Source organism: Vulpes vulpes, chromosome X (assembly GCF_048418805.1).
Source record: "Vulpes vulpes isolate BD-2025 chromosome X, VulVul3, whole genome shotgun sequence".
In the NCBI taxonomy this organism is placed as follows: domain Eukaryota; kingdom Metazoa; phylum Chordata; class Mammalia; order Carnivora; family Canidae; genus Vulpes; species Vulpes vulpes.
In genome coordinates this window covers 14,630,770-14,645,611 of record NC_132796.1, presented here as the reverse complement: position 1 = coordinate 14,645,611, position 14,842 = coordinate 14,630,770, and the positions used below count along the sequence as shown (strand labels likewise).

At 36.3% G+C, this 14,842-nt stretch overlaps 1 protein-coding gene across 5 annotated transcripts in view; it reads right to left on the bottom strand.

The window, feature by feature from the left end:
* The window catches only part of CDKL5 (cyclin dependent kinase like 5), a 212,453-nt gene that overhangs the window by 75,829 nt on the left and 121,782 nt on the right, over positions 1 to 14,842 (bottom strand). For all 5 annotated transcript variants that reach the window (XM_072744254.1, XM_072744255.1, XM_025997496.2 and 2 more), the window contains exon 4: positions 1,997 to 2,042. In XM_072744254.1, coding sequence (XP_072600355.1) covers positions 1,997 to 2,042 — 46 coding nt within the window. The remainder of the gene's footprint in view (positions 1 to 1,996; positions 2,043 to 14,842) is intronic.

The following is a 14,842-nucleotide window of genomic DNA, read 5'->3' as shown; positions in this document are numbered from 1 at the left end:
AAATGTTTTGTATAGTGTCTGGACTATTCATACACTCCCAAGATCCAACAGCTAGAAACAATGTCTCTTGCCTCAAAATTATTCAAATTCATTCAGGCACTGACTGCTTCCTACCCTGTTTTACTGCTCTTTATTTACAGGTCTTAATTATACTAAGAATTAAGATTTCCTGAAATTACAGCACCTGACTCAGTGCTCATAAATTTCAACAGATACGCTATTGATTACCACTCTGAAGATATCAGCACACAGGTATGAATACATTAACTGAAGCTAAGAATTGGGATGCACAGAACAGGGATTGTGAAAAATATAGCACTTAGTGTTTTTTCTTTTTTTTTTTTAAGCAATGGCATATGTGGCCTAGATTGTACTGCTTTTCAAAAACTTCACAACAATTATTATTTTTGGTGGTAACTGACGCTTGACCATGTGCCTTACAAGATGAATACACAGCCAGAGGTCTTTACATGAAGGCAAAGGTCATGCTTTGATTTACTGTTGCAACCACTCTTTTTAATAGATCACTATTTGTCTTTTCACCACCTGTGGTTAGCCCAAAGCCACTGCTCAAAGAGCTCATTGCCAATGGTCTCAGAGTGGACTGGCCTGGGGCTACTGTTTCCTGTGAGACTACAGATACATCATTTGAAGCAGTTTTTTTTTTTTCTTTAGAACAAGCTAAAAGTATTTATTGCCTTCTCTTTAAAGGCTGGCAAGACAATGGCTACTAAGGTTTCCCAGATGATGTGCATGTGCTCCACATCAGAGGTAGGTATATCAAATACTTGTGAATCTATCCCGGGACTTTGTTAGTGAGCCCTTTTTGTTTTTTAATGTTTGCTAAGTGTCTAAAGTATGGGTGATGAAACTGTTCACATAGAGCCTGTTGTCTTGCAGTACTCAATGTGTGCTGATGGAGGTAGGCTATGACTGCTATTGCCATACTTCCAATTAGGTAGGGAAATTGATGCTATGCTGGTGCCTCTTAGCACTATTTTTCACAAGGCAGGTTATGCTTCAGAGGTAAAAATCAGTGTTATACCACAAATAGGCATTTATGTGAATTTATATGAGCAGGAAAGAACAGAAAATGAAGAACCTCACATTAGTATAATAATTTTGTGGCACTTTTGCTTCAGTTATATTTAGGACATTATGTATGTGGATATTGGATTAGAATGTAAAAAAATATTTCTGTGGGTCTCTGTAGGGAAAAAAAAAAAGGAAAAAGTGCTGCCTAGAGCTTCTGAAAGCCCATGCATACCTTCCTAAATAAGTTTTCTACTTGGCTATCTTTAAATGGCCAATAGTCTAGATTTAAAACCTAATGAATGACTGAAATGCTTTATTTATTTATATTTTTTACATGACTCTTTTTTTGTTGCTTTATTTTAAATTCTCTTACCCAGCATAGGGTAATTTTAATACTCCATCTGAAATGGTCTGGTCATGTGTGACCAAGGACTCCAACTATGGTATTTCTTCTTGAAATGCTTTTATTCTTCCAATGAGTTATTCTAAATATAAAAATCACTTTCTTGATACCATCTACATACCACTTACCCTTGTATTTCTACCTGACTAGAAACCAGAGATCATAGTAACCAATACCAAAGCCCTTCAAACAGCACTTGCTACTTGTGTGAACTCACAAAAGTATTTATTTCAAATCAGTTTTCTCATTTTAACAATATTTAGAAAAGGCATAAATAGCATGCCTTCTACCCAGCATTTGAAGCAAGATTTCCACAATGCTGACTATACCTTAAAATACAAGATGAATTTTCTAGTATCATGAGATTTGAAACGATGAACACAGAAGGAGCTAAATGTTACAAAGCAAAGCATGATATTAAATAAGCTATATTCACTTTCTGAGATGGAGGCTTTAAAATTTCAGGAACAAAGTCTAATTAGCTAGATCCCATCTCTTCCATATTCTATTCACAAGAACTAAATACAAAAAGGAAAAAAGAAAAAAAAATATATATACCTTCACTGTCCTTGAATTTCTTGATTGCCACAATTTCATGTGTTTCCTGCAAAGGAAGAAAAGAGGCAGAAAGTCATTTCCCAGTGTTTTTGAAACTGGGAATCCCAACTGTCTGGGGGTATATTCAGGGACACAGAAGCAAGGAACCTGAGAGTAAAAAAATAGATCCTCGTCTTTCCCAGCCCCTCATTTCCTGGTTCCAAAATTCTCTTTCTTACCACCCTGCAGACATTGTCAGAAAAGGAAAAAAAATAAGGGGAAGAAAGAAGGGGACCAAGAGCAGAGATGGTGATAGACCACAGATAAACCAGAAATGTCAATGTCTTGAGGCTACACAAAAATGCCAGAATGACTGACAACATAATATACCATCATCTGTACTTCCTTCTGAAACTCAGGGACACATTGTCATTGGGCTTCTATCACAGAGAAAAGACTTCTACAATACTTGTCCCCCATTTCAAACCTAAAGAGGGACAAACATCTGAGGCCAAATATCAATCACTATCTCCCTCCTGCCCTTATTTCGCTCTCCTGAATGGTAGTTTTTGAATAGAACTCTACTTTAAACTGAAACATTTAAAAAAAGATAAGGGCTGGAAAGGAAATGGCAATGCTCAGAACTAAGCACCACGAGGTTAAATAACTCATGTCTAATTCTGGTCTATAAAAGGAACAAAAAAAGCTTTTGGCAAAATAATATATAGATTTTTCAAAGTCAATATGTTACATAGAAAGGTCTTCTGAATGACTCAGGTCTGCTTTTTTGTACTCTAAGTGGGTATACTTTCAGATCTGTAGGAGCAAATCTTTTAATAAAAGATTGTCCCTGCATCAAAACAAAGGCTGTAAAAATGCAGACAATAACCAACAAGGTACACATCATTAACTTATTAAAAATATACACTTTTTATAGCTGTTTACAAAAGCAAAGGGGGATCATGAAAGGAAGGAGGAATAAAAGAAAAATGACCACTTTAATTCTTATGCTCAACAACAAACCCTGAGTCATAACTAGGTCTGGGAAATAAAACCCTTTCTGCTTCTCATCTGCCCCTTGAAATAAGAAGAACCTGTTTCAAACTTTCATCTCTGCTATAGGAAAAAGAATTCTGAAAGTGCTGTAGACTATTGAGGAAGAGGGTTCTTAAGAGTATTATATTTTTGTTGTTAATGGAGGATTGATAGAATTGTAGAGTACAGACAGCTTCCAGGATACAATTTATTTGTACTCAGCCTTCCAGGTACTTTCCGATATTGGAAGGGTTTCGTTATTGGGAAGGAATAACTGCAAATTCAAAGTAATGTGGGGGACAATCAGCTAGAATATTAGTACATGTTGTGCCTGGTAACTCTGCTAGGTATGCTGCTCCCTCTTAACACACTCATACCATTTTCTCACCCTGCTTCTTTTCAAAAGGCTCTAGCCAGCAACCTACGAATGACATAAGAGAAAGAACAAACGCTCTCAGGAAACTCGGCTCCAGGCACAAGGAGGCAGCATGATATGCATCCAGGAAGAAAGTAAAACTGCTCACACTGCAGCTCAGTTGGTTAAGCCTTTGGCTCAGGTCATGATCTCAGGGGTCCTTGGATGGAGCCCCAGTCAGGCTCCCCTGCTCAGCAAGTAGACTGCTTCTCCCTTTACTCTTCCCCCTGCTCATGTTCTCTCTCTCTCTCTAATAAATAAAAATCAAATCTTAAAAAAAAAAAAACTGCTCACATTTCAGCTGAGAGTTCTTCTAAGTCATGCTTCATCGTATATTGCACTCTAAATGGAGTCCCAAGGCATCTTTTTATTGAATCCTAAGTGTTAACTTTGTCTGATTTTATAAACGGTCTTGCTTAGTTCAAATTCACCCAGGATAGGACTACAAATTTACATTTACAACGAACTTAGTTACATCATCTTGAAGAAAGAAACTGATTAATTTCTGGCATTTCAAATAGAATGAACTGTATAAAACAGTGCCTGAAAATGGGTCAAATAAAATGAAATGTTTATTCTTTTATTTATCCTTTCACCAATACCATGGAAATCCTCTCTCACTCTCTCAAACACACACACACAAATTCTCTCTCTCTCTCTCTTTCACTCAATACAGTTTATATATTTAAAGAATGAAGCCAAACAGATAAGAGTTTTCCACATAAAATCAATTCAATGCTTAGTGGAAACTACATGCATTTAAAATAACAGAAGATGCTGGAAAGAACCTAACATTTCACTTTTATCCAAACTGCTTAGAAAAATAATGCAGATTCATTACAGAAAACATAAAATATAAAAGACATAATCCTTGCTAGCACTTTCATTTATTTTCTCCCAGTAAATTTTTCTCAAATTGGAACAGTAATATTGTATATGGTGTTACATGTTTTTATTTCACTTGATACTGTATGTATGAGGTGTGCATTTTAACCTGTCATTAAATAATTTTTAAAACCATTATTTTCTTAATGGACTGTTATTTAACTGATCTGTCAATGAACATACTTCAACATCTGCATCTTTATTTCCATAGAGTAAATTTTTCAAGTGATATAACTGGGTCAAAAGGAACATTAAGGCTCCTAATACTGCCAAAACAGATATCCCAAAATACATCATTTCACAGTTCCCTTCAACAATATATAAAAACACCCACTCTACGACCATAGCCAATAGTAAACACAATCACTGAAAAAAGTCTTTAGACATCAGTGAGGTCAGAGAAGTTTCCTTCTATCAATTGGTCAATGAAAAAAGGTCTACTGAGGTTAATATTTTTTTTTGAGGTTAATATTTTTCTTGATGATTCATAGATGTGAATCCGTTGCCAAATTTTGTTACAAAAATTCTTCCCAGATTGATGTGGTCATTAAATTATTTAGAGTCTGGTTGTTGTTGAAAATAACTTATTACTAGTCACATTTTTTGTATATGTGCCTTTATGTCCACTACTTTTGTGTTTGAAGTCCTTACTTAGCTTGAGTATGGTTAATATTCATCCACATTTATTTCTCAGTATTTTAATGATTTAATTTCTTTCCTTGTCTTTATCCATCTGTAATTTAATATATGACATGGTAAAAGAATCTGTATTTAATATAATTCTGAATACTGAATCAATTTTCCCAATACTTTCTACCATGGATTTTTTAGTTGTTCTATCTCAGCATTCTTACATATATGCTTCAGATTTTCTTTCAGAGCTTTCTAGTCTAGTCTACACAACTGATCTGTTGATTCTTATGTTAGAACCAATTTAAATTACTCTGACCTGTTTTATTTATTTTTATCTGAGAGAGACAGAGAGCATACATGAACAGGGAGAGGAGCAGAGGGGAAAGGAAAAGGAGGAGAAAAGAATCTCAAGCAGACCTCAGCATGGGGCTCAATACCACAATCCTGAGACCGTGACCTGAGCCAAAATCAAGCATCTAGCACCTAACCAACTGAGCCACCCAGAGGCCCCTATTGTGACCTGTTTAAAATTAATCTGGGATTATATAGACCCTGGTTCTTCTTTTACCGTTTTGTCAAATTTATTTTTGAGGATAGATTTTGGCTGCTGTACTTAATTTGTAATTACACACATGTGAGCAATTATATGTAATCTGTATTGCTTTATATATTTGATTGGCTTTGATCTTTACATCTAGTCTTTTTCTACAGTGGTTTTCACATTTTTTTAGAGCTTGATTTGCATTAAGTTTTTGCTTAATGTGCATCTTTGAGAGGCTTTCTGAGGAAGTACCCTATTTTCCAAGTCATTACATGTGGGCAAGTCCTCACACATGCATGGCAACTTGGCAGGGATAAAATTTTGGGAAGGCAGCCTTACATTCTCCACTATCTTCAGGGTCCCAGTAAAGTTGTATGCATTGTAAAGCCCTGGAGAGTGCCATTCACATCACAGACATTGTAGGTTTGTGTGTTTATTAAAACAACTTTCCAGGGCAGCCGCGGTGGCTCAGAGGTTTAGCGCTGCCTTGGGCCCGGGGTGTGATCCTGGAGACCCAGGATCGAGTCCCACATCAGGCTCCCTGCATAGAGCCTGCTTCTCCTTCTGCCTGTGTCTCTGCCTCGCTGTGTGTGTGTCTCTCATGAATAAATAAAACAAAACAATTTTCCAGCACATAGGAGTAAAGTCTATAATAAAATCCATGTACTTTTTCTCCATACACTTTCTTCTTCTTTCAAGAAGAAAATGAAGTCTGAGGCCAATTTGATTTTTGTTCCAACATAGATAACTTGGTTTATGCCTAGATCCTATTAGGACTTTTCCTTTTCCTTGGAATATAATTTAAATTACCAGAATATATCTAGAAGAGAGTCTGGGTGGGGGAGCATTGAACTAATATTATCTGAAAATCAATGAAATTAGGAAAGTTTTCTTCTAGCAACCTTAAATGCTGTTTCTAGATCTCTTTTCCTAATATTTTTCACTAGAAACCTTGTAACTTTTAGGTTGGATCTTTCATACTTGCTTTTTATATTTTATTCACTACTGCATAAGTGCCTAGAATAGCAGGCACATAGTAGGTTCAGTAAATATTTCATGAGTGAATTAATCAAAATCGCTGCATCAATTTTGTTCTTTTACTTCTTCCATTTTAGGTTTCTTTATCATCTTATTTCAGCTGACTTCAACTTAGCAATTTTTCCCTTGTTTCAGCTTGTTCTCACTATAGAGGTCATATCTTCCTGGCTTTCCTTGAGAAGACTGCATCTGCTTATTACAAAAACTCATTTTTAGAACTATTGCTTTTAAATCTTCAGAGCAAAGTTTTCTTTATCTTCCCATTAGGTACACATCCCTAATTTTTTTTTTTTTTAACTCATCTCTACTAAGATTGGAAGAGATTCACTAGGCCTGGCACATGAAGGGCTAGTTGGGGTTTTTCAGCCACCTGAACTTCAAAAGCACATCAATGCACCTGAGTCCAATGTCAAACTCTGGATTCCAGCAAACATTCTTCTCATTGGGTTGGCTGGTCTGAGGCTGGATCACCTATGCAGGGTTGTTAGAATAAGTTGTTTGCTGAACCTCCACTTCCTAGCACATCCCATTCCCTCTCCTCTACATTCACCACACCTTGCCATGGGGGTCTATGAATCCTATGATGCAACTTGCTGCTTCCAGTCCTTCTTTGCTTCTTGTCATATTGTAGTTGGGGTGCTTAGTCTCTGAAAAGATCTGGCAATACAGGTGCTGATGTAGGCTACTTGGGGGACAGAGAAGTCCAGCTCCCTCAGGGTCAGATGACAGTTAGATGGTTGCCTGTTTCCAGCTTCAGTGGGGCATGGGTCCAACCAAGCCTTTTTGCTACTCCATTTTGATAGGTTGCCCTATTCTGGTTCAGAAAGCAGAATAAGGAGCATGATGTTCTGTATTTTTCAATCCACCTCCCTGGACTTTGCTAACAATCTTCAATTTCTGGTTTCTTAATTTACAGAAATTTTAGGAGTTTTTGGTTTTTCAAAATCTCTTCATGGGTATTTATTGGAGAGGTAAAAAGTGATACATCAAGTTTTATTACTTGTACTACCACCCTGAGATGCTACACATAATACGGGTGTAGACAAAGAAGAAAAATATATGAAAAATAGTTCTAAAGAACTGTGTTTTAAATTCAATTTATTCACAAGAGCATGCCATTGCCCCCACAACGTCTGCAACAGAATGTCACCAGCTGTAGTCAGCATGATAGGCATAATTTTCTACTTGTTTCAGTATCTTACTTCGTTAAAACAATTAGTTAAAAGCTGACATTATGAACAATAAACTAATGATATGATAAAATATGTAAAAACCATTAATAATAATTCCATGCATCACCCTTAATTTTGTCTCAAAATTGAATTACTTTCAAATGCAAAAAGATAGAGGTTCCTAAATTGTACTGCTATCTCCATGTGTGAACAAGCTATATCAAGGCATTTAACATTTACCAAAATAAATTTCCTCAGCTGAAAAAAAAATTAGAAAGAGAATGAAAAATAAATTTTATGAGTAGTAAAAAATAGAAAAATATCCAGAGGACCTATATTTCTTCCAGTATTCTCAAGATCTCCACCACATAAAAATCATGCCTCTATCATCGAACAACCATCCTGGACACAGAGACTTATAACCAAAACTGACTCCTGCTATCGACTGTCTAAAGCTCCCCAGTCATTGGTTTATGGCCAGAATCAACTGTTCCTCAAAATGCTGGCAAAGCAAATAATTGGTATTAACAATCATAAAATTTACTAAGTTATTTAAAATGCAGTTACATAACTTGATTTAATTATGCTCTGGAACAGTGAATTCTCTAAATTGACCATATACTTTATAAAGAAGTATCAAGAATCATTATTTTAAATGTTTTGCTCTGTAATTTAAAATATCGAACATACATTATAAAAGAGAACAGAAAAAAAAGTGATTTTATTTTACTCTACTATTAGTGGATTCTGAAGTTTATACTATACAATTCATTTCGTATTAATTACTCCCTGAGGAAGCCATTCCTTGGGAGAAAATCTTTATTTCTTCATCCAAATTGTAGGAGATACAATTTGACACTAAAGTATTTTAAAATATTTCAGTCCATGATTTGTATGTAAACACCTCAACCATCTTAAGTTCTTTTACACATTGACATGCAAAACCCTGCAAACGTAGACACTGTTGCCAGACAGACCAATATGGTACCTGAAAGAGCAAGCTTTATTTCAGATTAAATACTTTTGCACCATGCCCTATGCTAAGTGCTTCCCATTTATTATCTCATTTAATCCTCAAATCACTCTCTGAAGAAGATCTTACCATCATGTTCATTTTATGAATCAGGATGTACTGAGTTGTATGGGGATTTTTTGTTTGTTTTTTGAGTACAGTTGACACACAATGTTACATTAGTTTCAGGTGTACAACATAGTGATTCAACACTGAGTTTTAATGAGGTTCTGTAACTTACCCTAAGATCATATGGCTAAGAAGAAATAGAGCTAAGGTTTTAAAACCAGGAAGTCTGATTCTGGAGGCCATTTCTCACCCATGGTCATGCTCTACCACCTTCACAAGCCATAGATATAAATTTTGTTGTTAAAAAGGATATATTCTGGGGACATCTGGGTGGCTCAGCGGTTGAGCTCCTGCCTTCCACCCAGGGCATGATCCTGGAGTCCCAGGATCGAGTATCACATCAGACTCCCACCATGGAGCCTGCCTCTTTCTTTGCCTGTGTCTCTGCCTCTCTCTCTGTGTGTCTCTCACAAATTTAAAATCTTTTTTTTCAAATAAAATCTTTAAAAAAATAAAAATAAAAAGGATATATTCTGAAACATGCACACCTCCACAATGGGGAGGCATTGTTATTTCTCACCTGTGTCTTTCTCAAAAATACATGTTATCACCAATAAAAATGTTCAAATAGTTTTCTAATGTCTGTTATAATATTTATACACCTAAAAGTATGTGCAAAAATTTCATTTTTTCATCTTTATTCTCTTATGTTACAGATACCTTCTTAAACAACTTAAAGAAATTACTTTTAACATTATGAGCAAAATTAGGAAGTGGGAGTAAATAAAGCACTGGATACATTACATGGCAGGTAGATACAACTAACATGTGTTTGCCAAGTACCATAGAATACAAGTTATTAACCAGGATACACAATGATGAAAACTAAACTGCTTTCCAAGAAATCTCTTTACTTGTATTATTTATTGCACACAAACTACCATAGTTTGCCAATATTAAAAGTTAGGTTAACTACCAAATTGAAGTATTTCAGACCATATCAGGAAGGAAAACAATCTATAGAAAAGGAGAGCATTTCTGTCAGTCAGTCATCTAAGAACAGTCTATTAGGCCCTTACTTTATATGAGGTTTTATATGACATCTTAGGTTTGACATGAGTAAATGAAGCATATCATATACACCTAAGCCAATATGTTGATATGTAATAATGCATGTCAGTAAATTAAAGTTTATAACAATAGTTTAAAAGTACAAGTGTTATGCCACAGGAGTTCAAAACAGATTGATCATGTAAATATACAGGAAAAAATGTCAGATTTAAGTCAATAATATGTTGATTTGCTTCTGATCATTCTCTCTTGCTGAAATGTAAAAGGACATAAATATACCTTCGTTCACTCCCATAACTTCTCTCCCTAGAGGTAACTTCTATCCTGAAATTGTTATGTACCACTCCCATGCACATTTTTATTATTACAAATGAATTTACCCATAAGCAATTTTACTACTGTTTTGAACACTGAAAATCACGTAAGTGGCATGTTACTTGTGAGCATCTTTTCGCAACAGCTTTTTGTTTTTAAGCACAACATTGTGTTTGAGACTTAAACATAAATCTAGTTCAGTGGCACTCAGTGTAGAGACTGTGTACCTCCCCCCACCCCGGGGACATCTGGCAATGTCTAGAGATCCTTTTGGTTGTCGCAAAGGGATGGAGTGAGGGCTACTGGCATCTACTGGGTGAAGCCCAGGGCTGCTGCTGAACATCCTACAGTGCACAGGATGGCCCCCATGAAATTACCCAGTCCCAGATGTCAAAATTGCTGGCATTGAAAAACTCTGTTCTAGTTTACTCATTTTAACTGTTTTGGGGGTTCTACTAAAAACACTTCCCCTTAAAAGAAAAACTGATCACATTTTGAGGAGATCAATAAAAATTTTTTAAAGAATATACTGTGAATACAAATTTTAGGTAAAAATGAGTTGATTAAAAGACTAACTCTTCAAAAATTATTAAAGCTATTAATCATGGCACTAAAATGTTTATACTCATCTCATTTTCATAAAATGATTACTTTTATAATAACTTTTGTAATATGGCCCCATTTAAACATAGAGTGGAATATACCAAAAGATATATAAAAATATATTATTTAATTTAAGATTTTATTTATTTATTCATGAGAGACAGAGAGAGAGAGAGGCAGAGACACAGTCATTGGGAGAAGCAGGCTCCCCTGAATCGGGACTGGATCTCAGGACCCCATGACCTGAGCTAATGGTAGCTGCTCAACCACTGAGCCACCAGGCTCCCCTATTTACATTTTTGTTAAAAATTCAGTTATGCTTTTTCAACTGGCCCAAAACAATTCAGCAGTCATACAAAGCTAACAAAACTGCTACAAAGGTTCATCTTATGGGGATATTGTTACAGGAAATACTGGTGTAAATTCTAAAATGTCCATGATTCGTATGCTAAGAGTACTTCATAAAAACTCTTACATTTTAAAAAGCATTACAAGGAAAACTCATAATTTACTAAATGCTCAGCTTCTAAAACGAGGATAGTCTCATGAAAATATTAATACATTATCAAGAATATGAGAGAGCATGCAGCCAAAAAAGGAAGATGTGGGAAGTGGAATCTTAAGATTTACATCAAAAACAACTCCCTTCAAGCCAAGTCAGTAATAAAATTCCTATGTAGCAAAACCTAGTTTGTCATTTATTTCCATTAAAACGTCATATCTCTTCTGCCCTCCTCTGGGCTGGAAATGCCCTCCAGAAATCTTTACTGATGTAAGATGACAGTAAATGAAATATAAAATATCTAGATAAAATGCCTCACCATTCCCTCTTTTCTCCCCTCTGAACCTGGTCCTGTCTTCTGTCCCCGTATCTCAGTGAACAGATAAAAATCTAGCTGGATATTTAGGATCATTCTTGATATCTCCCTTGTCTGCACTCCCAAATCCATTCAAGTGCTGTTGGATTTTGCCTTCTAAATCTTTTTCAAATCAGTCCACAGTTCTCTACCTGACTCCTATCCCAATTCTAGCCCTTTGCATTCCCACTTGGAGTACTTCCTTTCTTTAAAAAGTTTCCAAAAAATGAAGATTATGAAACATAAGACCCTTCAAAGTTTTCATCTGGCCCTCTTCAGAAGCCCTTTAGTAGTCAAGTATTTGAATAAGCTCTTAAAACTCAGAAGGAATTATAGCGTCTTGATTAAAAACCTGTTTTGCTATCTGGCTACTCTGGCCTCCTACAGATCATAAAAATGCACTGCAAAACTGATACTGCTTTCTTTCTGTTAAAAATTTCTTCTTTAGGACACCTGGGTGGCTCAGTTGATTGGGTGTCTGCCTTCAGCTCAGGTCATGATCCCAGGGTCCTGGGATGGAGCCCTGCATCAGGCTTCCTGGTCAGCAGGAAGTCGGCTTCCCACCGCCCCGCCATGCACACATGTGCTCTCTCTCTCTCTCTCTCAAATAATAGAATCTTCAAAAAAATGAAAAAATTTTTTGAGAGAACACGTACAGGAGAACACAAGTAGGGGGAGGGGCAGAGGGAGAAACAGCCTTGGAGCAGGGAGCCAGACAGGGGTTGGATCTCTGGGTCCCAGGATCATCACCTGAGCTGAAGGCAGACACTTAACTGACTTAGCCACCCAGGCACCCCTAAAAATTTCTTCTTTAGCACTGCTATAAAATGGCTGCAGTTGCAAGGTTGCCCATATTTGTCAAGTTATATAAGAAGGCTTACTCACTTAAAAATTAGTATTTATTTATTTCTCCACCTGAAACAATAAAATAAAGATTGTTATCCTTCACTGTCACCTCTACTCCATTCTGTGACAAAGCTAGTGAGATTTCCTTTAGCCTGGAAAAACATAATATGAAAGCAGAGATATCACATAACTACTAATATCTAATATTTGTGTGATACAAAGCATTCCTAGTGATGGAAATAGTTGCAGATCTGAGAACTGGCCAACACTGTGCTTATGGTGCTGTTTAGTAACGTGGCCACCAAATTCTTAGTGCAAACCTGCTGCAAACGTCTAGTCATTTTGTATTAGTGGTGTTTGGGGGAAATCAAAGAAAAAGGGAAATTCTTCGGCCCATGTGGAGTAGAAAGAAGTGAAGAGCCTCTAGAGGTGAGATAAAAGACCATCAGTTTTGTGGGAAGAAAAAACCAAAAGGAGAGGCTCTCTTGTAAATGTAAGCCACATTCTTAAGGAGGCCACTGGAATTCCTACACTAAAGTCTTCCACTATTTTTTATTTGAACATTAAAATGAATATATCCAGTAATAGTGTGAGACTTGAGGCCACAAATATAAGAATAAAAACCATAATAAAAACCATAAAAGTCTAGGAACATTTAGTTGATCAGTACAAACAAGCCAACATACCTGGAAAGCCCCTGTAAGTACTTCTAATAGGCCCAGAATGCCTGTTAGTGAATCAATATCAACCTGGGCAGTGGCTGATACTATCAAAAGATGTAACCATGATTAAGGAAATTAGTTCACATAGAGCTGTACACTTAAAATGGGTACATCTTATTGTATATAAGAAGGTATATGCTTATATGTAAATTATATCTCAAAAGATTTAAAATGAATTATTTAAAAATAATTTATCTCATAGATCAATATAAATTTGCTACCCTATTTTAATATTATAATTACTAAAAAGTTCAAAAAATAAAATACAGTTATTAAGATGAAAAATCGGGTATCCAAAGAACAAATTTTACTAACCCCTATTGCAGAGAAAATAACAATTCTTTTCAATAGAAAGAGACTTTCAAAACAATTTAGCTCCATATTTATAAGTCATACAAAATTCGAGATACCTGATTTTCATATAACTCTTTCAGACATCATATACAGATGCTCTCAAATCATTTTGTCTATACCACACTCAGACTGTGGTTATATCCGCAAGTGAAAGGAAATCTCAAAGAGTACATGGCAAGGATGCCTGTCAGAGGGCATTTTAGTTTAGTAATGTTAACCATCATGTTTGTACTATAGTTACTGTGCAATTGTGTTCAAATTTTATTTCATTTTGCCCTTATTTTACAATAAGCAGATAATGAGAAAATGAAAACTTCACCTCTAGTGATCAATTGAGAAGATAGTATTAATTAGGCATGCCAAATGCAAGCAATCTACATCCTCAATCAGACAATCATTGACTTTAAGCTGTGTTCCATAGTGAACAAAGAGTACAAAATTTAAATTTAACGCTGGAAATATATCCTCAAAGACTAAAACTAAGATGTGCCAAGAAAATGTAGCCTTTTAGTTTTCTGTAACTTTTAACCTTTCTTCCCAAGCTCTGACCTTGATTTAATTTGCATTCCATGGTAGCTCAGTCTTTTTTAGTTTATGGTCTCTTTCTTTCTTTTTTTTTTTTAAGTTTTTATTTATTTATTCATGAGAGACACAGAGAGAGAGAGAGAGGCAGACACATAGGCAAAGAGAGAAGCAAGCTCTATGCAGGGAGCCTGATGTGAGACTCAATCCTGGGACTCCAGGACTACACCCCGGGCCAAAGGCAGATGCTTAACCGCTGAGCCATCCAGGGATCCCCTATGGTCTCTTTCATGTACATGCTCAGTTTCCCCCTCAGATTTTCTGTTTCTACCAAGATGGCAGATGGATGAATGGGTGTGGATTGGGGTTACAGAACTTCATTGTGGTAAGGGAAGGGCTCTCAGATAAATATACATAGGTTCTTTTGCTGTCCCCTGGGACTCTGGTCTCCAAAAGACAAGGTTCCTTATAGGCCTGGACACCAGACACTGGCCTGATGCTGCTGTTGGACCCCACAGGGACTGTGGACTCAGGTATGTGCTCTTGGCTTATAGCCCAGGCCTGGCTCCTCCTCAGCTGTAATTGGTGAAGATATCCAGACTCCTCAATCTCATTTATACCCATGACCTAACAATCAACTACAGTGTTATTGGCTTGCACCTCAACATAGCATTCCTACTGACAGGTTCACTGGCTCTCAACCCAGCCACTTGGAGTATGCAGTAACTTTGAGATTCCTTAGAAGCCAATCACAAGATGAAGGGGACCCAAGAATCC